General features: G+C 41.3%; 2 protein-coding genes across 6 annotated transcripts in view; one reads left to right on the top strand and one right to left on the bottom strand.

Annotated features, from left to right (window-relative positions):
- ZRANB1 (zinc finger RANBP2-type containing 1) overlaps positions 1-27,532 on the bottom strand; it is a 280,696-nt gene that overhangs the window by 145,195 nt on the left and 107,969 nt on the right. The window lies entirely within an intron of this gene.
- The window catches only part of FAM53B (family with sequence similarity 53 member B), a 108,597-nt gene that overhangs the window by 41,455 nt on the left and 39,610 nt on the right, over positions 1-27,532 (top strand). For all 5 annotated transcript variants that reach the window (XM_081912817.1, XM_081912820.1, XM_081912816.1 and 2 more), the window contains exon 5: positions 12,238-13,016. In XM_081912817.1, coding sequence (XP_081768943.1) covers positions 12,238-13,016 — 779 coding nt within the window. The remainder of the gene's footprint in view (positions 1-12,237; positions 13,017-27,532) is intronic.

Below are 27,532 nucleotides of genomic sequence, written 5' to 3'. Positions count from 1 at the left end.
AGCTTTAGGATTTTGTATTGCGAATGTTCAGTATTAATAGTGGTAAAAAAAGGCCTTCCTTCACGAATTTATTCTGTTGTTTTACTAAAGGAGCATTGGTAACTTGGGGGCAACCCGATGCTCAGAGTTATGATGCACAATTCTTAAGGAAGAGTCCCTATAAAGGCAGCATCTATTTCTGAGGTTTGACAGCTAGGTGGGAGAGTTTGCTGAACTCCTGTGGGGTTTCATGTTTTGGAGCTTTTGGCTCCCATCTTATCCGTACACTAGGGGTTGAAGCACTGAACATATTCCGCTGTATATATCCAGACACTGGCGTGTGCCCTGAATATACCTAAAGCAGATGCAGAGCTTTTACAAACAGCATTGAAGGTGTCGACTAGTTTTTTAAAGTAGCTGGCATGTTCCTTAATGTTCCTGGCATGGCAGGAACTCATGTTGTTGAAAAGAGATGCAAAAGCCACGTGCCCAAGAGAAAGATATACAGTGGTACCTTGGGTTACAGATGCTTCAGGTTACAGACGCTTCAGGTTACAGACTCTGCTAACCCAGAAATAGTACCTTGGGTTAAGAACTTTGCTTCAGGATGAGAACACAAATCGTGCTCCGGCGGCGAGGCGGCAGTGGGAGGCCCCATTAGCTAAACTGGTACCTCAGGTTAAGAACAGTTTCAGGTTAAGAATGGACCTCCAGAACGAATTAAGTTCTTAACCCGAGGTACCACTGTAATAATCTTTAACTTCAATTAGAACTGGGCCAAAACAGAAGCCCGTCTTCTGTGGTATCTGCTACGTTTCTCATAGACAATGTAACTGGTAATGTTCATTGATCTCCTCTCAGTTCTGCCTCAAATACACTAGATCTACAGTCGACATGGCCAAAGGGATTTTGATGTCTGCCTGAGATGCTAAATCCAAGCAATGCCTCCAGCTGTGATGGTAAAAATAAAACACAAAGCCAAATATTTGACAATTTTCTGCTGTAATGGCAGAATTTGGATGCATCTCCTACTTCTTATAGGTCAGACATGTGCTTTATTAGGAAACCAGTAGAATTGGCAGGCACAGTTTCAACAAACATGCAACAAACATGGATCAAAATATAAATTTGTTATAGAGCCAGTTCGAGGGAAGTTTCATTCACTGCTCACTTTCAGCCTGTGTGTCTAGTGACAGCTGATGGGGAGCACAGACACAGCTTTTAGCTCTTCATGTTACAATTTATTTTTCTGGGTTATACCTTGAACCCTTTACAATATGGAAATATAAGCATTTGATCTTTCTAGGCTCCTTCTTTATTAAACGAAGCAGTAAGAGCAGTTCAGCAATGGAACCAATTTCCTAGAGTTGGTGTTCTGTTCCTTGCTGTGGTCTTCAAGCAGAAGGCAGACAACCATATCTTGGGATTCTCTATATTTCCTGCATCGAGCAGTGGGACTGCAAAGCCACTTCCAACTCTTATTTTTTTAATGCAGCCAGCAACCACAGTAGTTTAGCATTTTCTTAGCAAGAGCTAAAGGTAAAAAGGGTTGCTCCCAACCTTTTTGTTAACCCTTTTTGTTAACCCTATTGAAAACCCTATTTAATTTGGAATTAGTCATTGAGAATTTCACTTCAACAGCTTTGCCTCAGGTTTGGTGGGCATGATTCAATAAACATCAGTAACTGGGCAAAATATTTGCTTACTACTTAAAGCTATTTGAACTACCTTTAATGAGACTGTTTTAAGGCACACACATAATTTTGCTGGCATTATTTCCTCCCACTTTTTTGCCTTTGTGAAAAGGAACTTTCTGTGTTGTACTGATTTTTAAAAGCTTTATAAAAGAGAGAGAGGAGAGGGAGATGAAAACTAATGCTGGATGCAAAATTCAGAAATATAATAAAAGGAAATCTACACTGATTTGATTTTGGCATCATTGTTTTAGAATATAAATAGCATCATTTGTTACGAGAGCTACGTGACTTGTGCTGGAGCTATCTTAATAGATAGTTAGGAATAAGGACATTTTGCTGCACTCTTCCTTCCAAAATGGATCATCTAATTTTCCACTTGGGAGGTGCTGAGTACAAAAGTAGCAATGAGAGGTGGATAGTGTGCTGGAATGCTGGAGAGGAATCCGTGTCCTTTGTTGTACTGCTGGGTTTGCTCCAACCAGGGGTGGCGGGCTCTACTATATCATTTGCACCACCTGCCGCACCAGCCTCTGGGGGACCTGCGGCCTTTCAGATGTGCCTCTCCAGTATAAGATGGTGCTCCAACTCCCATCAGTCACAGACAGCATGGCCATTAGTTGGGGATGATGGGAGTTGTAGTCTGGGCCAAACTCAGGGTGTTACTGTTGCTGTATAAAGCCTGAACCACTTTGGGACAGTTTACTTGAAGGATTGCCTCAGCTCATGACCATTTGGATCTGTGGAACTGGCACTTCTTCAAGTTACACAAAATGTGTGTTCTGCATTGCAAGACATTGGTCCTTTAGTGTGGCAGCACCTATATTTCAGAAGTTCCTGCCCACTCATATTAGGCAGGTGCCTCCACTGTCTTGTTTTTCTCTCCTGCTAATCCGCTTTTTTTCTTTCAGCAAGCCTACCCAGACACGGAACCTTAGCATGCAATTTTGACAAGTGTTTTAGGATTACTGATTCTATTTTCTGTTATATATATATCTATGCAGCTAGTTTTGAACGCTTGTTTCTTAGTGGCATTTTAAATGAATATTTTATGCTGTCCATTGTAAGCAGCTCGGAGGTCTTTTGTCAAACTTTCATTTATTGTAATTGGACATTGGTTAAATAAAATATAACTAAATAGGGCAGCAACGTACCAAGGGCCACAGGTGTGCCTCCTGTGATCTATAACACCAGCAACAGATGGTGAGGGAAGGGGCTTCCTTCCTGTTATGCCTAAGTGGGTTGTGGGCTGCTTCTCTCTTCTGGCATTTCTGTGGGGAAGTGGGGCATAAATGGTTTGTTTGCAAGAGAACAGTGGGGCTTGGTGATAAATGTTCCACGTCCTCACACCAGCTTAGGTGTAGGGGAATTCCTGTTAAATGGGACCACTGTGGTCGTCTCTGAGGCAACCTTTCTGAGGTGAAGTGGGCTGTGGTGCTCTTAGGAAACGAAGTGTGAGATGGAGGCTACAGTTAGGAGTCCACACCTTACATAAATCCCTATAAGAGTTCTGAAGAAACAAAAGGGAACTCTGAGGCTCCCGAATCAGGATTTCAAGCTCTTCAATCTGTCAACGTTGTTTCCAGACTTGTATGCCTCACCTCTTCCTGTTGCCAAGTGTCCGTATAAAACAGATTGTCTAAATGACTAATTGCGATGTACGTATAACAGGAAATAATTTGAGTGAAGCTCTTATTCCATTCCTGTTGACTACACTTTGCTCTTTCGGCTAATTAATCTGTAGAAAGAAGTTAATCCCCTACCCCATTTTGCATCAACAGTACCACTCTCCCTGAATATTCTGTGTGATAGGGGACCCTCGCATTTTGCATTGGCTGGTAAGCTAGCTCTGATGTGAAATCTTAATGTGTCATCTGCAGGACTGAATGGGGGATGCTTGCCTGTTTTTTGACAGAAGCAGACGTGTATGTGTGTGGGAGTAGCCACACCCTGACTCTGCCGTCTCTAGTCTCTCCTCAGCCCTTTCTTAATCTTGATGTTTGTTCAAGTGGTGCCAAGTACAGGTTATCCAGTCTCCTCAGGGAATAGCTGCGGAGGTCTGATGAGCAAAGCAGATTTTCAGATGAGTGATTCCTTATTGGGCAGAGGTGCCAGTTTCTGGCCTTGATCTTTCTTAGGCCTGTTGTCTTTTTTCACACACAAACACACACAAAAAGCACTTGAAGGCACTTTCTTTGTCCCAGGTATGCATAGTGAAGTTGCACACTCATTTTGGATATAGAAAAGGGCATTTTCCTATCATTCCAAAATCAGCTAAATAATGCCACGAAGCGTCAGTTCAAAGCAAATCTTTTCCAGGACGTGATCTGGCCATGCTGGGGCACGTTTGGAAAACATCGCCGCAAAGAATTACAGGAAATGTCACCTCTGTCCAGAATGATTTGGGACTCTCAGTTTCTTAGGGAACAGGGAAAAATAACTTCGGTACCTTTTGTGTTACCAAGGACAACTTGGCAACCAAGCGTATTCCACATTTACCAAGTGGCATGACTGGTAGGTCCAGGCCAATTTAACCAATTTAACTTTTTTCAGTTTTACATCAGTGAAGGAAGTTTTAGCACCTGTATTTCTAAAGACCATGTGTGTGTTGGAGCAGGAGATAGAGTGGGGAGAAGACTCAAACCATCTTGCTTTTATGGGAACTTTGTGCAAAAGGATTTCAGGCACACAGCAATGTTGCTGGTTCCTCCCTCTTGTTTTGGCTCCATTTCTTCAGCACAGTGGCACTGAGTTCATTTTTAGATGAAGCAATGCCATACCATCTAAAACAAATAAGTGGATTGTTGGGAGGAGAGGAATGCATGGACTTATTTCCTTAAGAAAAAAAAATCCTTTAATTTTGGGGAAAGGCTTTTTTAGCTTTTAAGATTAAGAAACAAAGGCTTTGGGGAAAATATTAACCTGTTCATCTTGGAGCAAAATGTTGGGTCCAGTATGCATGTGTGTAAGCCACAGACCTTGTTGTGATGTTTTATTCTGATGAGGCACACTTTGTGCTGTCATTTCAATTTTTTTTCCAACCTAGATGCTTTATCTTTGAAAATCTTTGTGTGTATGTGTTGGGTGCAGCAGGAAAGCACGAGTGGTTTCTGTGTCATCACTGCCAGCTAATTACTGCCATTAAACTCATTCTACAATGAGAAGCCACATATTTCATAAATGGAGTGTGCAATGGAAAGTACAAACTGCTGGTTTCCTAACACTCTTGGCGTACCAGGCAAATAGTACACAAGGAAGTAAATTAAATGCAGGTGCAAGAGATCATGATAAAATATTGGCAAATGAAAACTCTGCACTGTGTGATCCAAACCATTTGTATGCCCAAACCCCACCCAGACTTCAAAATTTCACAAAGCCTATAAAGATGCTGAGTTGCTGCAGTATGTTGTTTTATATATTTTATGTCACAGAAAAAGATCATAGACCTATTTGCCCTATTTATTTGACAACTTATGTTTTTATTATGCTCTAACAGTATTTGTTATAATTTAAATGTAATTATTTTCAAGTATAACTGGCATTGATAATGTTTGTTTTTATGTCTGTGCCCCTCCAGTGAGTGCAGGACTATAACACCCATCATGTCTGACCACTGGCCATACTGGTTGAAGCTGATGATAGTCAGAGTCCAATAATAATAATAATAATAATAATAATAATAATAATAATAATAATTTTTTATTTATATCCCGCCCTCCCCAGCTGAAGCCGGGCTCAGGGTGGCTAACAACAATAAAATAAGACAACATTTTAAAATCATTTCATTAAAAAATTACTTCAAATCAAATTGATGGCAACCATTGGGTAGAGTTCTGTGAAGATTGCCAAAGGAGGGAGTCAGGCTGTGCCCTGACCAAAGGCTTGGCGGAACAGCTCTGTCTTGCAGGCCCTGCGGAAAGCTGTCAAGTCCCCCAATATGTGAAAGGTTACAGGTTCCCTACCCCTTATAGAACAATATCAACATAACACCTATTGAGCAAGCAGCATAGTGCATCTCCTTCATAAACAGCTTCTGAAATAGTTCTTTAGTCACAACAGAAAATTAAAATTCACAACCACAAGTGGAAAACAACTTCTACCTGCAGTTGTTACTAATGGAATATCTGCCAATACCTATGTTTGGCTGGCTCCGACTCCCAAACCTTTCTGCAGGGGAAAGCTGCATTTACTTCAGTAGGCCTTGTGCCAGCTAAGGAATAGTGAGCAAGAATATTAAGGCCTGTCCCCTAAGCCATTGCCCTAGCTTTATATATGAAGTCTGATCCTATGCACGACACTTTCCTTTTTTCAAAACACCCTTCCATACTGTTCCATAACTTCCAACATCCTGAGTCGCAAAACCGGGATGCACATCTTCCCGCTCATGCTCCCAAGTGAGCCATGTAACCCACACGAGATCATGGAGCCCAAAAGGGGTGCTGTACTCACATACAATAAAATAGGATTTCCTCCCCCCCCCCCAGCATTTTTTGGGGAAGAGTCTATCAACCCCTGGAGCAGATTTGGGAAGTGAGGTCTGCTGAGAGAGAGAGCCCGAAACTTGAGTCCTTTATTTCCAAGTGGTGGAGTAGCTTTGGAAACTGGGAAGGAGAAAATGTGTCTCTCCCCCTCCCGTCCCCTTGCTCCCTTCCTGAAACATCCTTGTGTAGTGCAAGACTGTGAGATTTTAAATCTCATGGTACTTATCCCCACAATCCTCACCCTTACTAGAAACTGTTAGAGGAGTTTGTACAAGCCAGATCCACCTTTCCCTTTCCTCTGAAGTCTTGACTGATAGACTCGCACAACCAGCACAACTTCTGGTTTCCTTAGGTCCCTGTTACCTCTTTATTTTCGGTGGCTCCATTTTGCTTGCCAACTGCAACCACCCAGGCGAAAGCTCTGGTAACTGAAAACGGATGCTTCAAAATCTCCAGAGAGTTCACAGTCTATGAAACTGAGGCCTGGAAAAAATAAAGATGAGAAGTAATTGCAGAATTGTACAAATAAAGTATGGATAATCCTTCCAGTTATCTCTGTATTAGAAAGTCTGCTGGTGCGAAACATCACCAGTTTATCAAGTGAACATCTTTTTAATTTTTTTTTTTAGTTTAGTTCAATGAAATAAACATTTATGTGTATATAGGACATTATTTATATATCTTCAAATATAATTTTAATTCCACTTTTCTAATTTCATATTGTATTAGTGAGTGCTGTCACTTCCTGATTTAAGGCACATTGCAGTACAGTAATAAAAAAAGAAAGCACACTTGGGTTAGCAGCACAAGTGCTCAAAAAAGCAAGAACATTTTGTTTGCAATGGTGACACCAGTATTGTCTATCAGCATCAGAGTTTATAAAGTTCACACTAGCCAGTGTCTGCTTTAGCTGAATCATTGTTAGAAGTGTTCCAGTTTTCTTGCAGTAGTGGTCTAATTCATAAAACTAGGTCATCAGCTAGTGATCAGCTCTGTATTCTGCTCTATTTAGCCATTAATTCCAACCAAGGCCTGCCAGTTCTTGGTTCTCTATCTGTATATTTTCCTTCCAGATCTCTTCAAGGGCACATGAACTTTGTTTCTCATAGAAAGACCATGGATGGGTGAATAGTCTGTTGCATCGTGTCACCTGATTTTGTTTTGTAAGAAAAGCATCCTTAGCCTGTGAGCCACTGGCTTTCCCTGAATAGACTATAGAACCACAGCACTGATGACCTCTAAGGTGAACTGCTCGGGTTATTGTTGTTTTCTTGCCAATGCAGACTGAAAATGTATAGGCCAAAAAGCTAAACTGATACCAGTGGCAACAGTTGCCCACTAGACTTGCCAGGGCGGCTAGCAGGTCATGGAGGTGTGGTCAGTGGGGTCAATGGTGTGTGATCAAGCTGTCTAGAATAGCCACTTTCATATTGTCCCCAAAGAGAATATACATCAACAAAAATTAAGATGAAAGACAACATTGGTTTGCATAGAATTGCATATGCTAATTTGTATGTCTAGATAAAAGCTTATAAATGAATACTATAATGGTTAAACCAACCACTGCATTTAAGAGAACACAGGCAAAGGGATAATTTATTTACTGAAGAATGGATGTACTGGTGCAACAAGGCTCAAGATGATATGCAACCATATGTATTGTTGGAAACAAGTTTAAAGAGTAAATATTGGTCTTTACATATAATACTTTATTTGCTTATTTATTTTTGCCTGCTTGAGAGTTTGTATGCTTGTTTATTAGTTTATGCTGCATCTTTACTTTTTTGTTTCGTTTTGCAAAGAAAATTGATAAAATGAAAATGAAAAATAAGAGTAGAACGCATCCCCCCATAGTGGAGAAGACTATGACCAGGTGATCTGTCTGTGTCCAGCTGCAAAGAGTCAATGGGCAACTTCAAGGCCTCGGCCTTCCCTTCTTATGGTTCTAAAGCTTTTGACTGTGCATGGAACAGACAGCATTTTAAAGAGAGGATAGTCTTCTGTAAAGCAGGACACTTGGCCATCCTAATAGTGTTTCTCTGTGTAAGCTTCTGGCTGCATCACCGCTGCAGTAATTATGTCAGCATGGCTGTGTAATAAGGCAGATAATCCCTTTAAAGCAAGAAAACAAGTCAATTTTGGACATCATAAGGAAGCATCTAAATAGCAACAGCAAGTGCCAGCCAACACTGTACACAGGAAAATTGTGTCTGATGTAAAGGATAGTGGCAGTCAAGAACATTGGCAAAGACAGCTGGGAGGAGCATATGGAGATTGAGTGAGGAGGGGTTGTATTCAGATTTTGAGTGAAAAAATCTCTAAATAGTAAAATGGAGACCTTGGGGGACAGTGGTATGATTTAGAAGATGCTTCCCTCATAGGGCTTGTTCCCTGCCCTCATCCTAGATTACAGACGGAGGGCAGCAAGAATGATGAGGACTTTCACATCGTTTGCTGATAAGAGTAATCTCTTTTTCTTGGCACTTATATTGTCACCATTTATTGCTTCACAGACTACTCTCCTAATAAATATCCACAGTGTATGTGTGCTGGCTTGCACACACAAACACACTTATAGTTAGAATCACCTTATTAAAATATCCATCACCCCAGGCTCTGAATCCACCATGTACATATTCCCCCGCTGAAATAGCCCTTTCATTTATCCAAATTGTTAGGATGTTGAGTTTGAGCTGCCTTCAGTGGACAATTAAATTGACTTGGGTTTGACCGTAAGAACCAGCAACACTGGTTTCTAAAAACAGAAATGTTCTCAAAGTGAAATGATTTCAGTTTTTATTTATGGCTTGTGCTGAATAGGATGTCAAGTGGGCTTTCAAATATGGTTAAACCATATTTCATGCATAAGCAGTTTCAGTTCCAATCTTTTGATTTCCTTTGTCTCTTGAGAGAGAGAAAGAAGAAGCATAACTCTCAGATAATAGCACAGAACCCGTTGTTCTCCACCGCTTTTTCGTGGCTTGTTATTTAACAAAGCTAGTGTCAGGCGCATTTAAGTCGGCAAGCCTTGATAGCTGTCAACCACAGCAGATGCAGATGAGATTCTGAAATGAATAAGCTGCCTATGGTGAATTATTATGTAGTTACTGTTTCAGTGTCATTTTGCCACTCACCTGAAACACTTACCGGGGGTGGGGAGGAAACCATATATTCATACGTTGTTCAGAGCAAAAAAACACCCCACCCTATTCTAATAATTGTTCTGTTTTCTCTTTGCCATAACTGGATCAATGGATAAAACAGAAGTCAGAAGTTACAGAGCAAGGATCACTGTATGAGTATGTAGTCTTGTATTCACAAGTTGCTTTGAATCCGGTGCATAATAGTAAAGGCAATATGTTTATGTCAAATATCTTTTCGTTTAACGGGAGAAGAGGATTTCTACCCCCCAAAAGGGAGAGGTTGCTGAGGCTTACAAACCAAAGCATGTACCTGGTTCAAAAGACACTTAGGTTTCTTCTGCTAAGCCCATTGGGCCATCCTTGTTTTTTTGTATTGGAAAGAGGATCTAGTGATGGAGCTGACAGCACAATCCTATACCCATGGACTGTTTACCCTAATCACCTCTGTCTTAGTCAAAATTGCCACCAGAAATTGTTTGTGTGAAAGGTAAAGCACATACTCATACACCCCTCAGTGCCTCCAGATATTCAAAATATTCATATTTGTTTAATTAATATTTTTAATATCAAATAATAGAATTGTAGAGTTGGAAGGTACCCCTGAGCATAATCTAGTCCACCCTCCCTGCAATGCAAGAATCTAGGTCATACATGACAGGTGGCCATCCAACCTCTGCTTAGAAACCTCCAAGTCAGATTGGTTGTTTGCCAGACCATCCTATGTCAGGGGACCAGACGTTAGGAGAGGAACCTCCACATACAACAGTTTAGCACAGCTGTAATAAGGGACGTGGGTGGCGCTGTGGGTTAAACCACAGAGCCTAGGGCTTGCCAATCAGAAGGTTGGCGTTTCGAATCCCCACGACAGGGTGAGCTCCTGTTGCTCAGTCCCTGCTCCTGCCCACCTAGCAGTTCGAAAGCATGTCAAAGTGCAAGTAGATAAATAGGTACTGCTCTGGCGGGAAGGTAAACGGCATTTCTGTGCGCTGCTCTGGTTCACCAGAAGCGGCTTAGTCATGCTGGCTACATGACCCGGAAGCTGTACGCCGGCTCCCTCAGCCAATAAAGCGAGATGAGCGCTGCAACCCCAGAGTCGGCCATGACTGGACCTAATGGTCAGGGGTCCCTTTACCTTTTAATAAGGCTAAACATGGTTCTTTTGCAGTTTTTCTTCTGCTAGATCCTGAAAGATCTGCATTGTGCTTCCTTTATATTTTAGGACCAAGTTGCCTCATGCCCTTTTGTAAGATATAGTCTCTAAGTGTGTGGATTTAGCAATATGGTCTCTTGGCTACTTTGCTTTACTCCAGCCTTCCCCAACCTTGGGTCTCTGGAAGCCCAAGCTGGCTGGGGATGATGGTGGGGAAGTTAAACAGAATTCATATGGTAGAGTGGTCAGCAGGTAGCTTTGCAGAGAGGGAAAGGAGTAAAAAAATTGAGTGCTGCTTTATTTGCCTCTTTTAAAAGATTTATAGTTGCTCATGCAAAAATAAAGTTGAAAGAGACAGGTATCCTGTATCCTTTTGTATGGACTCACCAAAGCTTTTTGTGTTGTAAAACGTGATGTCTGAACCCTGAGGGTCATGGCAGCGTGCCAGTAAAATTAGCTTCTATTTCTGTTTCTTTTGTCTGGTGACCTGACCTGAGAATGCTCTGCTGGCTGCAGTGAATATGGTGGGAAAATAAGTGACATCTAAACATAGCTGTAATTGCTAAATGTGTATTTCTTGCTTTGCATTGTGATCATTAGAGTGAGGGGGGAAACAGAACTGATAGCTGCATCCAAATCCAGATCTCAGCATTTTGATGGATGGGTAGCGTGGGCACCCGTCTGTAAATGCTAGTTGAAGAAGACAACAAGGGGCGGGCATGCAGTTCAGGACATCCATCTGTGTGGGGTCTTAAATATGAAACTTTTGACTTTAAACATTATTATATTGCTGGAACCATTTTATTATTTTAGTCATTGTTGGTGGAGCTGTATTACCTTAGCGGCTTATTATAATGAATAGCCTGTTTGTTTTTTCAGATTTAGCTCTACTGGTCTTCATCATTTTGGGCATAATCACATTAAAATTTTACAGTGATCGTTACATATTCAATACATGTTTCTGTTTACAAATCCAAGTTATAAAATTATGACTACCTTGCTTGCTTTCTTCCTTGCAAATAAGTTTATCCATACACACACACCTAATAACTAGCATATGTTGATCTCCGACCTAAGTGTTTTGGACTTGCAGTGCCCTTTGAGTTTAAAAAAACAACTCAGTTCTTCCTCATTGTTGCCATTGAGTCCAGTGTGTATTCAAAATGACTTAACTGCTTGTCCTTTTATTCATGTTTGCATGGAAACAAAATATAATTGTGTTTGTTTCCTATGAGGAAATAGAACAAAATGCAGCACCAAAACGCTGCTAGATAACTCAGCGGCCAGCCTAGATCTTCAAACTGCTGCAGACCTGCTCAAAGAGCAGCAGCTGTGCCTGGATGAAAGTGGGTCTTATTGAAAAGATGGCATTCTTAGCCATGGAGAACATTATGTCTGTGCTGCTACTGTTAATCACAGAACAAAGATCTGACATCAATTTATATAGGCTGAGCAACTTCAATGTTTAATACTGTGCCTGTCTTGATTTCTGACCCTCCTTAAACTCTTGCATTCACATTAAATCTTTATGTTTAAGGGTTTTTTTAAAAACACACTGCTGCTTGTTTTTCAATATTTTCTGCTGCTGCTGTTCCTTGTTTGTCCCTCCATCCTTAATCAATTAGTACTTGTCAAGCCAAATTCTAACAATTAACTAGTTTATAGTGAAACATTCCCATGAGATATATTGTTGTTTTTGTTGTGTGTTTTTTTTTTTAAAAATATGGCAGATGAACCATATTGCTAATTGGTTCTAATGAATGTATATCATTTTATCATTTCCAAATTAGAAAATGACAGATGGAGAGATCTCAGTAGGAAATGTCCCCTTCAGATCGATCAGCCAAGCACCAGCATTTGGGACTGCCTGCCTGACAAAAGCGAAGAAAACGCCATATGGCAGAGAGAGGCAGCTAGCACATGCGCAGTGACCAACTTGATCAAAGACCTCAGCCTCAGTGACCGCAATGGCAATCCCTCAGCACCTCCCAGCAAACGCCAGTGTAGGTCGCTCTCTTTTTCTGATGAGATGTCTAGCTGTAGGGCTTCGTGGAGGCCTATAGGATCAAAGGTCTGGACTCCTGTAGAAAAGAGACGGTGTTACAGTGGCGGAAGTGTCCAGCGCTATTCCAATGGATTCACCACCATGCAGAGAAGTTCAAGCTTTAGCCTTCCTTCCAGGTCAAACACTCTTTCCTCATCCTACGACCAGTCTGCATTTAACAACAGATTAGGATGTCAGCCATGCCAAGGAATGAGAAGGTCAGCCACTTATGGGCAGGCGAGTGATATCTGGGGCAGCGACCACGGCTCTGTAGAAGGTGGCAGGGTTGACATCCAGCGGTCTCTCTCCTGCTCCCATGATCAGATTTCTTTTTCGGAATATTGCCTGCCCTCAGCCAGCAGCACACCTGCCTCAACCCCAGAGCTGACAAGGCGCTCCAATGGGCTTTCCCGAAGCCGGTCCCAGCCATGTGTCCTTAATGACAAGAAAGTTGGAATTAAACGACGGCGGCCTGAAGAAGTAAAGGAACAAAGACCTTCACTGGATCTTGCCAAGATGACCCAGGTAAGAGTTAATTATATCGTATGGTTAGGCCAAACATTTACAAAACACATAAAGTATGTATTTACATTATAGACAGTGTGCAACACACTGATGTGGTAATACTGTGTAATTAACTAAAGCTGGAAGCTGGTTGAATTCCATCCCTCCCCCCAAAAAACCTGGTTCAATTGTGTGTTTTGTTTTGCTTGTTTGGAGTAGAGGTAATTGTTTCTGGCCTTTCCTTTTGTTAGTAGGAGACTGATTGTTTTTCTAATGGATTTGATATTTAGGATCATAACCACTAGCCCTCCATGCCCTAATATGAAAGGTTTCTCTTCTGAAAATTTATTTATATTCATAATTGTAACTCACTGGTCTTCAACTGGTGAATCATGGCTTGATCCAAGGGGGGCAGGGCAGGTCACAACAGGATCATGACCACCATGCACTTATATGGCAAAATATTAAGAAATGGATCCCCAAATACAAGTCTGGGTTAAAAGTGAGCTCTGGGCCTGAAAAAGTTGACGGCTGTTGCATAACTTAGTCACTTTAGATAGCTTAGCCTCAGTTGAATGAAATGGTGTTTCCTATACAGTAGATAGGCAGCATAAGTTTCAGCAAGCAATGGTTTGGTTTTTAATGAAAACAAACTTATTGTAATAAATTGCAGAAGAGGTGCTTTCAAGCACATGCTGTGGGAAGCCAAGGAAAACCTCAATGGTACTTAGTGTTTGTTTTATTTCTGGATGAATTCTCAAAACTGGGGACTTTGCTCTCTATGAGTGTTGACTTCAAGCAGTCTTGTCTTCTGTAATTTTCCACTTCTTTATTACGTTTCATTTTCAGTTGCGAAACAAAGGTCAAAAATTTCCCCTTTAGTCAGGAATCCAAAGTGTGAGCAGACAAGAGATCTGAAGTGCACATCAGGGAGGATGTTGCTCCCATAAATTCTTAACTTTTGGAATCCATTTGTGAGATAAGTGGCCTTTAAAATTGAGTGGTACATAACTAAGCTACAAGAACCCTTCGAAGAACAGGACTCCAAACCAGCTTCATCTTATTACTTAATAATCAAGGGTTTTCTTTTAATGATTCAGCATTTCTTTTGGCTGTAATTTATAGGCATACACTTGTTGATAAAATAAAGATACCCTTGTGTAGAACAGAGATAAAGTAGGGTTTATAGATCTGATAGCTTCCCCCACCCTCCAGCAGCAGTGCATTAACTCTGCTTTATTGGCATAATTCCTGTTTTACTTTATTGATTTCTGCAAGCCAAAAAAAAAAAAGCTCCCCCCCATCGTTCACTTTTCACTACCTGTACTACTCTCAACATTGTTGTATGCACTTAAAACAGCTGTTGCACCGCCATGAAAATACGATCCTTTCCCATTGTTTGTATTGCTTTGGGTTACAGTGACACTTCCTTAAAAAATGGTGCCAGATCATCCATTTTAATTGTATGCTGCCTTTCCATAATCAATATGGCTCAAGATGAAATGTGCTGCATGTGCTGTTTTTGTTAGCTATTTTTGTTAACAGTGACTCTCCCAGGCAGGTACAGCTGATTAGAAAGCTGCAGTTGTCCTCTATTTCCCCTTATCCAACACAATGACTTTTGACAGTGGAAACTCATTTATTTTCGTTTTATAAGACCGTGATGCTTTGCAATACTTTTATGACTCTATGGGTGATTGAATAAGTTCGTTTTCTTTTGTGTTTATGGGAATGCTTTTTCCTTCTCTAGAGAAGTTTGAAAGATAAAAAGGGTAAGAAAATAACATGCCTGGGTGATTTCAGGGGGGAAACATACTACATTATACTGCTTGCAAGTCCCCCTTTGAAAATGCGTGTCAGTGAAATTTAATATGCTAAGCTGCTTTATTAGCTAATAAACTGGATAGGTAGTAAAAACAACCTTATTATTTTTTACGAGTCCCAAGTTGAAATCACACAGCTAGCATCACTGAAGGCCTTTTCATTTTCTTGTACTTGTGGAAACAGTTTAAATTATATAGTCATTCATGTTTGTACCCAGGTATATATAGGTTGTTTCATTTGCTCCAGGCTGGTATCCAAGGAAGTGGTAGAGGCTGGAAGCAGGAGGTGTAAAAGGGACCTCTGAATGAAACAAACCTATGTGGTTGGCTTAGTTTTTCATCTGCAGGGCTCCAGGTACATCAGGCATACATTAAAGCAGTACATTGGAGGCTTATAATTGCTGTAGCATTGTAAGCAGCTCTGGAATAGAGTTAAGTGTCCATGATTCTGCAACCATGTGTCCTCTTAAAATTGTGATAGGAAAATTTGTGGCAGAAAGTTATGTGTTTACCAGGAAAAGTGATGGCAAGAGAGCAGTAAAATGGAACTAGTGTCACCTTTACCACCATGTAGATTACCATGGTTATGAGTTGGATCCTGACAAAGGGTACTTTTGGATGGGTGTTTATTGTGGGGTCAATGCTGCTCATGGACTGCTCAGCACCACACAAAACCCAAAGGGTAAATTTAGTATGGATTTGCCCTTTCAACATAAAATCCATTTTTTAAAAAAGTTTCATGCCAGTGACCTGTTTATGATAGCTGATTGACCCATCTGCAGTATTCACTCCCAGTATGGAAGCACCCAAAGTTAGTTGAATTTGGGCATCAGTAGAATATGACTCAAGTCGCATCGCTGAGTGGAGGCTGGTCCATTCATGAGGCACTGCCCCATCAACCTTCATCTGCCCTCAGTCTGTCCTCACCTGCTTGCCTTCTTACTTCCAGTAAGTACTGGAGGTGGCACTGCCTGTAGCAATTTCATTTTCCTTACTGTTAAGAGCTGCTCTTGCAGAACTCAGCAGGAGGAGGAAGAGGGGACAGAATTAGATTTGGCTTGCTACTTGCCATTGGCTCTGGCTGCACTTCCCCTTCCTTCTAGCCTACTAGTCTAAATGGGGACCAGCCACCACTACCCTTGATTTCACTGGGCAGCTAAGCCCAACATGCGTATTCTGGATCTAACCCAAATGGGTTCAGTCTGTGCTCTGTTCTGTAGTAGTTCTGCACCACTGAATGGAGGTGGCACAGCAGCATTGCTTTGTGGATTTTTCATATTTCATTACTGCGGGGGGGACGGGACTGGATCCAGTTCACGGGCTGTATCCTCACCTCCCCAAACCGCTTCTGTCACCTGATGTGACCCATTTTCCTGTGCCTTTGTCATTTGAAATCAAGAACAGATTTTGGCAGAGAGCCACATCTTTACGTCCCATACCCATATATGACATCAGGTGTAGGGCAAATAGGCTTGGCCAAATCAGCCTTGCTGGCCAAATGGGGGTGCCTGGCTTGCCTGATTAGGCTGAGTGTTCTCCATCACTGCTTTTTTGAATTGATTCATATGAGTTATGATGCACAAGTGTTGGTATGGATTGCTCTGTCTTGGCCTTAAATACAACAGCAAGTTGACATTAAATTTTACTGTTTTGCTTTGCCAACCTTCATATGCACAATATAATTCAGCAGCTGTGTGCCAGTTCACACATCATACTTTTAATGAGGGCCAAGATGCTGGAATCTTGGAACCCTAGTCTGGGGCAAGTGGCAGAACCTCAGCAGAGATTAACATCACAAAACACGCTGCAAACAAAAGTGTGGAAAAACCTTTAAAATGTGCCCTTCCAGTGAGTCCCCAAAATGTTCGCTTTTGAAAGCTCTTTCCAGGCTATCCCACTTGCCTGGCATAGAGATAGACCACATGTTTGGTAAGGCATAAAATGGTTTGCTTACAAAACTCTTCAAAGTTCAGATTCATGTGCTTTTCCATACAGCAGTAAGAAAAGATGCACAGGCAGTCAAAATGTTGCTTAGTTACAAAAGGTAAAAGTTTTGGAGTAGAAAAAACTTTAGTTTCAGACTCAATTCTGATCTGAAACAAACAAGTTGGTTAAAGCCATGTGGCTGGAGTGGCCAGTTCAGAGCTCCTTGAACATACTGAAGAACATACTTGGAGAAAAAGAGAGAGAGAGAGATTATAAAGGCTTCCTGATCTATTTCCTCTCAGGTGGGAAGTGATAACATAGGCTAAGCCTGGCAGGACTGCTTACTCTATGGTTTAACATCTTCATGCACCAGTTAGATACAAACATATATGAGGCTGGGACCCTACACAAAGTAGGTAAGATGTAGGAGGGGTATATGAGCAGCCTCTTGATATGTGCTGTGTTTACTGAAATCCTGTCTGTAGGGGACTGTGAACTTGAATGGAGCAGTGTGTGTGTGTGTGTGTGTGTGTGTGTGTGTGTGTCCCTTTTCCTAGAGGCCAATTGTTCTTATCAAAATTGTAAGAGAAAATATTTGAAGGGCCTCCTATCTTCTGCCATGCAGGCAGAAAGCAGCTTGGAAGGGAAGAGATTTTGATTGGAAAAACAACCTGTAGGGAAAGAGTTAAACATTCCCTGCACCATTCCAATCAAACCCACAGGCTCCTACAGCTCCACTGAAGCAAAAAACAAAAATGTCAGTAGACATCCCATGCATCTCCCACCTCTTTGGACCTGATGTAAGCTAACTTCCTCTGCCTGAGATGCTGAAGAAAAGAGAAACACACTCCTGTTTGGAAGATAATTTGTGCAATTACTTTTAAGTTGCAGTCTTTCTTGTAATTATAGTATTGTGCTTTAAGCTAAAAGCCCTTGCTTTGTGCATCTAGATATTCCCCAAATTACTTCTTCTTCCCCTATTAATTTTAGTGCTTTGCTGATCTGAATCCAAAATACTTAGATATTCCCACATTTTTCCTGGCAATTGTCAGGCAGGAAGAACAGAGCTCAGCCCCATGCTAACAATTGGGTACATAAAACAGCCATATTATAAGTACTGTTTTCACACTCTAAACATACTTGGCGTTTGAATGTGCCCCCAAGCAGTGATGGTGCACTATATCTGACAGTGACGAAGAACAGCACAATATGTTCCTCTGTACAGCAAGGTTCCTGCTGTGCAAGACAATACAAAATCTTTTCTACTGCATCTTTGTAAGTGAACAGCCCCTCTTGTGTGGGTCCTTGTGTGAGCTAACCATCTGCATGGAGGAACTAAATAAATTAGTCCCAAATGGGGGATCAGAGTCCTAAAAAGCCCAACATGATGGAATACTACAAGGAGGCTTTCAGGCAAAACAGATTTCTGAGTCATTGTAATTATGATCAGGCTTTTTCATTAGATGAAGCTGCTTTTAATGAAATGTGAAGAATCAGTTACCTTCTTCTAATTTGTACTAAAAGCTATTTTGATCATGGTTTTTCCATGCAGTGCCTTCCCTTAAATCCACCTTAGGGAGGACCAGGGGACATTTTTCATCCAAGGATGGGCGAAAACCAATTAGGATTTAAAAGACAAAACAAAAAGACCCCAACCAACCAAACAACAACAACAACAACCCCAAAAACTGTGTTATGGTTGAGATGTTAATAGTTTGGAGAGAAGGGACTAGGAAACAGTTTTCCTTTTCACATACAGTGGTACCTGGGGTTACATACGCTTCAGGTTACAGACTCCGCTAACCCAGAAATAGTACCTCAGGTTAAGAACTTTGCTTCAGGATGAGAACAGAAATTGTGCTCCAGTGGCGCGGCGGCAGCGGGAGGCCCCATTAGCTAAAGTGGTGCTTCAGGTTAAGAACAGTTTCAGGTTAAGAACGGACCTCCGGAATGAATTAAGTACTTAACCCGAGGTACCACTGTATATGCTAAAGGTAAATGACTTCTGATTAATGTGTCTCACAGCAACATTATTCTTTCCGTACTGTGCAGTCATCGCCACAGAAAGTAGCAATTGTTGTAAGCTCAACTCAAATTGGAGAGCCAATGTGGTTTCCTGACAAATCAGGAAGTCCCCAGTTAAAATCTCACTTGACAGCCTTTTGGACAAGCCACAACCAAGGCAACCACCCCCTATCTGCAACATAGAGATGATAATAACACTTACCATACTGGGGTGGTGCAAGGAGAACAAAAAAAAAAAAAAGGTAATGTGTGTGATTTTCTTTGAAATTCAGTGCTATGCAATTGCTAAGCTTTATTAAATGTAGGGAATCATAATTGTCGGGTTAGTGCATCCTCATGGTTGACTTAAGCACTCAACTTTGGGAAGCTTCTCAAAAGAGTTAGCCTTCCTGTACTATTATATGCTTCAGGCGCCTTGGTCTCTCCAATAAGGAAGGCTGTTTGGACTACTGGTTTGAGCCTATAAGGTCTGTTCTTATGCTTAGTTCAATGTGACTTTATTTGTAGCATACATCCCAAACAAGATCCATCCTGCCCTTTAATAGAGCAGTTCATCCCATAGCATAGTAATTTTTATTTTTCATGTCTGCATGGCTGCTGTGCAGAGCTGCATTATCACACAAGGACTTTAGAAACAAGTTTACATAATGAAAGATCACACACCATTGAACTGGGATTTTTACAAGCATTCTGGTAGCAGGACAATGAAGCCTTTTACAATTACTGGTGAAAAGTAGAATTTTGCCTAAGGCCGCGGACTAATTTAGGAGACTGGAGCTCTTGTTCTCAAGTCTTCCTTAGATTTTTCTCAATGGCCAGAGGCAAATTGCTCAGCGCCCCCCCCATCCACCCCCCCTCCTCAAAGGATTGCTGTGAGCCTGAGCCTATTATTGTTTGTAAGGATCAGCAAGGTTACTAGAAAGTGCACTCTGTATAAAATAAAGCAAACAAATTATTACAAATTCTTGATGGTGTTTTTGGTTGTTTTTTTTAAAGTATCCCAGCATTTAAAGCAGGAGACACACAAGGAGTGACCACACTGTATGATAATGTGCATTCAGTGTTGGATGCAGGTGCCTTTTGCGTGTGCTGTGTGCATGACGTTGTCTCTGTACCACAGTCTAAAGTAGAATGGATGTAATCTGTGCCGAAAATGCACTTCTCAAGTGCTTGTTGTGTACTTGTGTACACAGAGTGCTTTCTCAGGTCACCTCCTTTTGGGGCAGACCTACTCATGTTGCAGGGCTGTGCCTCTCCCTTCACTGTGTTTAACTTGTCTATGAATGAATTTGGTAAAATAGGAAGCAGTAAAGTAACTTAGCTGTCCGTCTGTCCATCTCTTTCTCTCTCTATATATCCTCTGTTTATCAACACACCAGTTTCCAGCGCCTCTCTTTCAAAAGATTGTGAAAAACCTTTTCCCCACTTTTAAAAAAAAGAAAGGTCTGTTGAAACTCTAATTGAGGGGAGAGGAATAGAGAACACACACTAGTTCTCACACTAGTTTGAAAACGTGACCACCTGCGTGTACAGAAGACACAGATGCTATTTTCCCCACAAGATTTATATACCACTTTATTGTAAAAGAACCTCAGTTGTTTAGAAAAAGAATAAAACAATAAAATTATTAGTCAAAAGTTTTAAAACAACTATTTAAAATGCTAAAAATAATATTTAAAAACTGTTGTTGGCCTCCGTCTGTCTTGAGAAACAGTGGGATGTACTTCCAGGGATGAAGTCAAACTGCTAGAGAATCACAGCGCCTGCTGTGGTTGCAGAGGCTGGTGACTCGTAATTGTGCCTCCCATGTTGTTTGTGCTGCATTAGCAGCACCAAAGCGAAATCTCTGGGGCGCAAGCTGGTCCTGCAGTAGTGTCCACACGGATACTGAAACAGAGTGAACCTCTAAATGCAGTTACACATGTGCAAGATTTTCCTGCATATTGAGTAACTTGGCTAACCCTACTGAAATAGGTTTGGGTTCTAGCCATCGATGATGAGGGAGCTGAGATTTTTCTTTATTTCTTCTTTGTCGCTTAACACGGATATGTTTTGAAGTGAGTAGGAAGATCAGAAGGAGTAATAGTTACTGAGCAGAGGTATCTTTCTGTCCTCTCCTGTGCCTTTTAATCTGCCATGCTGCTGGCTGCCAGCGCTGTTATCTCTACCCTAATCTGTTTTTTCATAATGTCTTGGCCATTGCAAGCTCTTCAGGTTTGATCTCATGTTAACACAATAATGGATTTATCTTTGAAAATGCCAACAAGGTAATTCTGCTGATACTATCTGCAGTTTTGAGCAGTTTAATTGCAGATAATTTTTAATGGCTGACTCATAAGAGAGAAAATGAAGTTTGGTGGTAGAGGTAGATGAAAAGCTGTTCTCCGAGACAAAATTCCCATCATCGGCACCAGCAATCTTGCTTACTTCCTTGTTTTCCCCATAAAATTAATCACTTCCATTAAATTTTCTGAATTGTAGACACACAATGATTTCTCACACATCTTTACTCAGAAGTAAGTGTGCTTAGGTTTGCAGCCTTCATGCTGAGATGACTAACAGGCACATCCCCACAAGTGATATATAGGATTCATCATCCAACTGAATTTACGGCCTGGGATTCTTGAAACACAGGACTGAGTCCTAGCTTTGACAGCAAGTTATTTCGGGAATGTTTTCAAGACGCCACCTTTACCCCCATGATAAATTGGTTAAAAAAGCACATTGTTCCAATGATGTAGTCCTTGTATTCAGATTACCTAGTCTAGGTCAGTGTTGTACTACAAATTCAAAATGGGTTTGACTTCCTCCTTTCCCTTCCTTAGAAGTCTTGAAAGATACATGTGGGTGTTGTAAAACCTTTCCGGCATCTTTAAATAAAAGCCCACAAGTCCAAGGGTTTCACGAATGCACTGATCTAGTCGGATGCTACAGCCCTTTCCCTGTTGTTCTGTAAATCCATGTGTACATAGCACATGAATACCTAGGATGGAAATATTTTGCTGATTGCGAGAAGACTTCAAAAGTGAGGGCAAAAGTAGCACTGTGCAATGTAGAGTCATAATTACGGTAAAATAGCACTGGAACTCTTTCTCATGTGTTGCTCTTGCAGTGTGTTGCTGCTGCAGTCACTACTTAACTAACTCCATGTTGCATCATTAATGCCTTAATGTCTGATCGAGTAAATCCTTTCCAATTCAGCATTACCAGACTAGATAGAGTGCTGATGGGAAATGCCTATGATGTAATCTGAGCTACCCATGTGATCAGAATATCTATACTTTACCACCACAAATCTGCTTCCCTGGGGCTGGCAATGACCCCTATATTAAATGGGTAATCATGTCACAAAATGGACCTATAAAACCAAGTCTAATTTGAAGTTTCAATGTACTTGGTAGAAACCTGAACCAGGACTTCAGAAGAACAAAATTTTAAAACAAAGACCAATTTAGCAAGAATAAATGTGTTGATCTTTAAATCTTTAAATTGTTTTTATTAATTAACACGATTAATTAACCACTCCTTTGATTGTGATTCATAGCAAGTTTTAGAGTGACTCTTCCACTGAATATAGTGAGCTTCTGTTGGAACTGGTTTATATGTGTTACTTTTCCAAAATCAAATCTGGGATCTGCTCCCAGCTAGGAATTTGGGGTTACATCTATAATGTGCCTCCCCAGTGGCAGGCCTTGGTAGAGGTTTGTGTGGGGTATGTGTGCATTTTCAAGAAAGGTATACTAATTGTGCAGGACCTTTGAATCATAGTTATTGTTTTGGCTGTTCTGTCTGCTGATTTTGCTAGACCCTTTCCTTTCATTATTTTTACATTAGCAGCAATCAGCATAGAACCTGACACAACTCTCATGTGGTTTGTGGTGTCACAAATGCTATACAGCATTTATTTTTTAAAAAACTAAAGTAATGGATGGTGCTTGACTAATTGTTACTCAGAGTAGACCCATTGAAATTAATTAACATGGCTAGGCTAGGTCCATTCATTTCAATAGGTCTACTTTGAGTAAAATGTAGTTGAATACCACCTAGTATCCAAAGTGCTTATATCATGTGCCAGACCAATATTACTGGTTGGGGAAGAGCTGAGTGAAGAAATAAGTCTTCAGCATATGCTGAAAACTGAATATGGCTATTGCATGCCTAATTTCTGAGGGGAGGCTGCTCCACATGGCAGATGCCACCACAGTGGAAGCTCTCTTCCATTCACCAGTCTAGCTCTATTGTGCATACATATATCAACTGTTCTTCCTCCTCTCTTTAGAAGGCTGATATGGCTTGTGGATGCATAGTAGAGTATCATGCATATGTGTTCGAGATTTGCTTGGGCGTTAAAACCAGGGGCTGTACATTTCACTCCAGAAACAACAAGGTAGACACAACTCTCCTGAAAGCCTCTGTTGAAAAAAAGGCCTTCGTACCCCAAGGCTCGTCCCTGTGTAGATAACTAATTCAGACATACCCATTTTGACATGGATGTGTGCAAGGGCTCCCTTTGAAAAGCTGTCCCGTGAGCGCCAAACATTATATAAGGGGCCTTTAATGCCATCACTCCTTTTGAAAGGAATTTTGTCAGGAGCTGCTTGAGGGTGAATGGTGCAAGTATCTGCAGCGCCTGTAGGGACGTCCTCCCCTGCTTGCCCCCTACAGAGAGAGAAAAAGGGAGGCTGCCATGCCCTTTGAAAACTGAAAAGCTTTCGGTTTAAAAATATGTGTGTGAGAAACCCTGTACCCAGGCAAGTTTAGGTATTCAGAGCCTCCAGCATATATAACACTTCACTTTGGCATTTGAGGAACTGTATGTGGGGTTTTTGTGTTTGTTTCTTTTTGTTTGGGCAGCAGCAGTGGTACAGCTGCTCATGGAGCTTCCTCCCCCTCCTTCTTCCCCCTGTTTTTTAGCACCATTTTAATCCCTGACATCAATCAAGCCACAACACTTAAAGGGGGCACAAAAGCTCAATTTGTTCTAGTATTGCCCTTGACATGCTTTTCTCTCATTGGGGAGGCGGGAGGACAGAATTGTAATGTAATATAATAGAATTGCATTAACTTCTTCTAGCGATAGAGGGAAGGAGGAAGGTGAACAGTGGAGCTGAGCTTTTGAAGAGAGCTGCTCAGTATGTAAAAGCAACTTAATTTGGCGGTCTCCACCGTGTTAGCTACTCGCTCAGATGAATCGCTAAAAATTTGGGGCCCTGCATCAGATTCCTATAATATGCTCTGGGTGCCCAGACTCCATTGTCACTGCTGGCCCGAGGGATGTCCAAAGCTCTCTTAACAAACAGGGTAATATCAGATAAAGGGTAGGGAGTAATCAGGTTGTTACACCGAGTTGTCAGATCTGAGAGCAAGGCAATGCTCTCCATGTATCAGGCAATGCAGAGGTAGGTACGAAGGATTAGGCTATAAGACAAAAGCTTGAAAGGAGAGAAGCAATACAGTGGTACCTCAGGTTACATACGCTTCAGGTTACATATGCTTCAGGTTACAGACTCCAGTAACCCAGAAATATTACTTTGGGTTAAGAACTTTGCTTCAGGATGAGAACAGAAATCGTGCTCCAGCGGCGCGGCGGCAGCAGTAGGCCCCATTAGCTAAAGTGGTGCTTCAGGTTAAGAACAGACCTCCGGAATGAATTAAGTTCTTAACCCGAGGTACCACTGTACATTTCAAGCATAAAGCAACAAATGCAGTATGCATGTGTGTATAGCTTGTGTTTCCCTGTAATATTTCTTTACAACTGTGTCAAGCCAACTCAACTGACTCCGGAATCCAGTTTGGCTTGAGCCTTGACTGAATCCAGTGCACAGACCTAATGACTAGTATCATGCAATCAGTGCTGGAGTCGTATTATGAGAGACCTCTAAATTAAACAAAAGAAAGAAAGAAAGAAAATAATGGAAGTAAATTGCATATCATGTGCAGAGCACACACAGTGCAGGTTGCAGTCTATCTTCTGTTTAGTAAGTGCCAAACTGTGTATGTAATACCTCTTTTGTTGCTGTACTGGGAGCCAGTGTGGTGTAGTGGTTAAGAGCGGTAGACACGTAATCTGGTGAACCGGGTTCGTGTCCCCGCTCCTCCACATGCAGCTGCTGAGTCACACTTCTCTGAAGTCTCTCAGCCCCACTCACCTCACAGAGTGTTTGTTGTGGGGGAGGAAGGGAAAGAAGAATGTTAGCCGCTTTGACACTCCTTAGGATAGTGATAAAGCGGGATATCAAATCCAAACTCCTCCTCCTCTTCTTCTGCTTCTTCTTCTACATACATACATACGTGCATACATATTTTTTCATATATTCTAAGTAAGATGTCATAAGGTATTTAAAGGTATTTTGTATGCAGATAGGCTTATTGCAAGATTTATGTTTGTGCTCAATTGTTAATTTTTAAATGCATCCTCACCTGGTATATATACAAATATAAATGCTTGTTATTTCTGTTTTCATTGGTATGGCCTCTTAAACTTGGCTTAGTTTAGGCCCTTAGCATATCTCAATTTGGCCCTGCATACAGTTTAATGCTGGGCACAAGAGCCTCATCAATGGCACCACTGTTGATAATGTAATTAGGGTGGTGGTTGGTGGTTCAGAGACAAGGAACCTAGTTCTTTCAACCTCCACAATCTCAAATGTAGGACAATTATTATTATTATCAATATGGAGCATAGTTAAATAAAAGGCTGCACAATCAAGAGTACGTCCTGAACAAAGAGGATTCAAACGATCCAACAAAGTATGGGAACCAAAGGTAGCAAGGACTGAGCATTCCTTGTGGCAGGAACATAAGAAAAGATTGCCCTGGTTTCTACCCTGTTTTAATGCACAATATTTCAAATGCTTAACTATAATAGGAATGAATCTTGACCCCCTGTCTCTTTCATCCCATTCCCCTTATGAGAAATGACTCCGCTTCTTCCACGAGGGAAGAAAATTGTGTGTGTGGGTGCTGTGATTTTGAGCTGAAAATAAGTATCAAAGCTAAGAGCAAACATTTGAAAGAAATGTGAACTTAATTTGACCGGATTCAAAGTGGGTGTTAATTGCTCCACTTTGACCAAAAGTTAAACAATGCTGCCTTTTGAAGAGCAGACACAGCAGCCCTAAGGCAATGTGATTTAAAAAACCAAAAAGTCCTAGGGAAGCATAGTTCCATTACAGTGTGAGCATATTTAACTCATTGCAAGAAACATGCTAATTCAGTGGTTCCCACATTCCCTGCCCCCATGGACCACTTGAAAATTTCTGAGGGTCTTGATGGAATACTTAATTATTTTTCTGCCTGTCGTAGCAATTGTAATACTGTATGATTCTTACTGTCTTTTTACGGACACCCTGTAGAACACCTGAATGAAGCTTGTGGGCCATCAGTGGACCACAGTTTGGGAACCCTGTGACAAATGATAGAATTTTCTTTATTTGAAGTTTTGTTACTTAATGGAACAAAGGGAAAGGTCATAATGTAAGAATGTCTAATGTTGGTATAACAAATTGCCAGTAAGGAATACAAACATCGTAATCTCACATAGCAGTCCATTTATTGGACTGGCATATAAATACATTTAATAGTAATAATAATAATAATAATAATAATAATAATAATAATAATAATAATATCTTTATTGTCATTGCCCCCTCTCAGGGACAACGAAATTACTTGGCTGCTCCATCCACCCAGATAGGGCACTCCACTCAAAATCAGAACAACTATAAAAACACTAATTAAAACAATATAATATAATACAGCAAGGAAGATTAGATGACTTTCAAAGTCCAGGTTTCCCATTCAGGGCCGAGATCGCTCTGGAGAAGAAGCTGTTCTTGAGACGGCTCGTTCTTGTCATCATCGTCCTGTATCTCCGTCCCGACGGCAGGAGCTCAAAGAGACAGTGACCAGGATGCGATGGATCTTTTACTATGTCCAGTGCCTTCCTATGGCACCTTGTGGCATAAATCTGCTCTAAGGTGGAGAGTGGGCAGCCAACAATGCTCTCTGCTGCCTTAACAACTCTGCACAACGCCATCCTGTCCTGGGTAGTACAGCTTCCGTACCACACACATAAGCCATAAGTGAGCACGCTCTTAATGGCTCTCAATGCCTGCTGATTCATCAGTCTGCCAGTCTCAGTCATGTATAGAATGATCAGTTATCAATTATGACTGCATTCATATATAACATTTAAGCCAATGTGTGTGCTTTCTCTAAACTGGGGGGGGGACGACGACTTTTGGCCCTCCATATTCGTTGCTCTCTAATTTCCATCACTCACCAGCCAGCAAAGGCCAGTAGTCAGGGATGAGTTGGAGTCCAGCAACATCTGGATGTTTAAACTGCAATGTGCATAAGCTGCATCCTGGCACATGTAGCTCAGGTACTCCTGTTATGCTTCTCCTTTCGTCCATCTGGTAGCAACAAGCAGTATATCTGCTCAAGACTGGATCCAGAAATCCCATTCACAGTGAGTAGAATGGCCTTAACTCTGTTCAGGACTGTCTAGCACCACCTATAGATATACACCATTATTCCCTGGTCCAGAGCATTAAAGATTCAAGCCTCTCAGTTCACTTTAATAATGGAGACAGGTGTGTGTGTGTTACTGTATCGCATAGAGGCATCTCCTTCATTAGGGCGATGAAATCTTGAAGGAGGAAGAGGAAAGTTCAGTATACATCTCAGAGACTTGGAGTCTCTTGCTTAAGGCATCACTTAAATTGTGTATACTTTGGTGTGAAATATTCCAGTGTTCTG

This window comes from Podarcis melisellensis (genome assembly GCF_964234715.1).
Source record: "Podarcis melisellensis genome assembly, chromosome: 5".
NCBI lineage: Eukaryota > Metazoa > Chordata > Lepidosauria > Squamata > Lacertidae > Podarcis > Podarcis melisellensis.
This window is presented reverse-complemented; position numbering and strand designations above follow the sequence as displayed.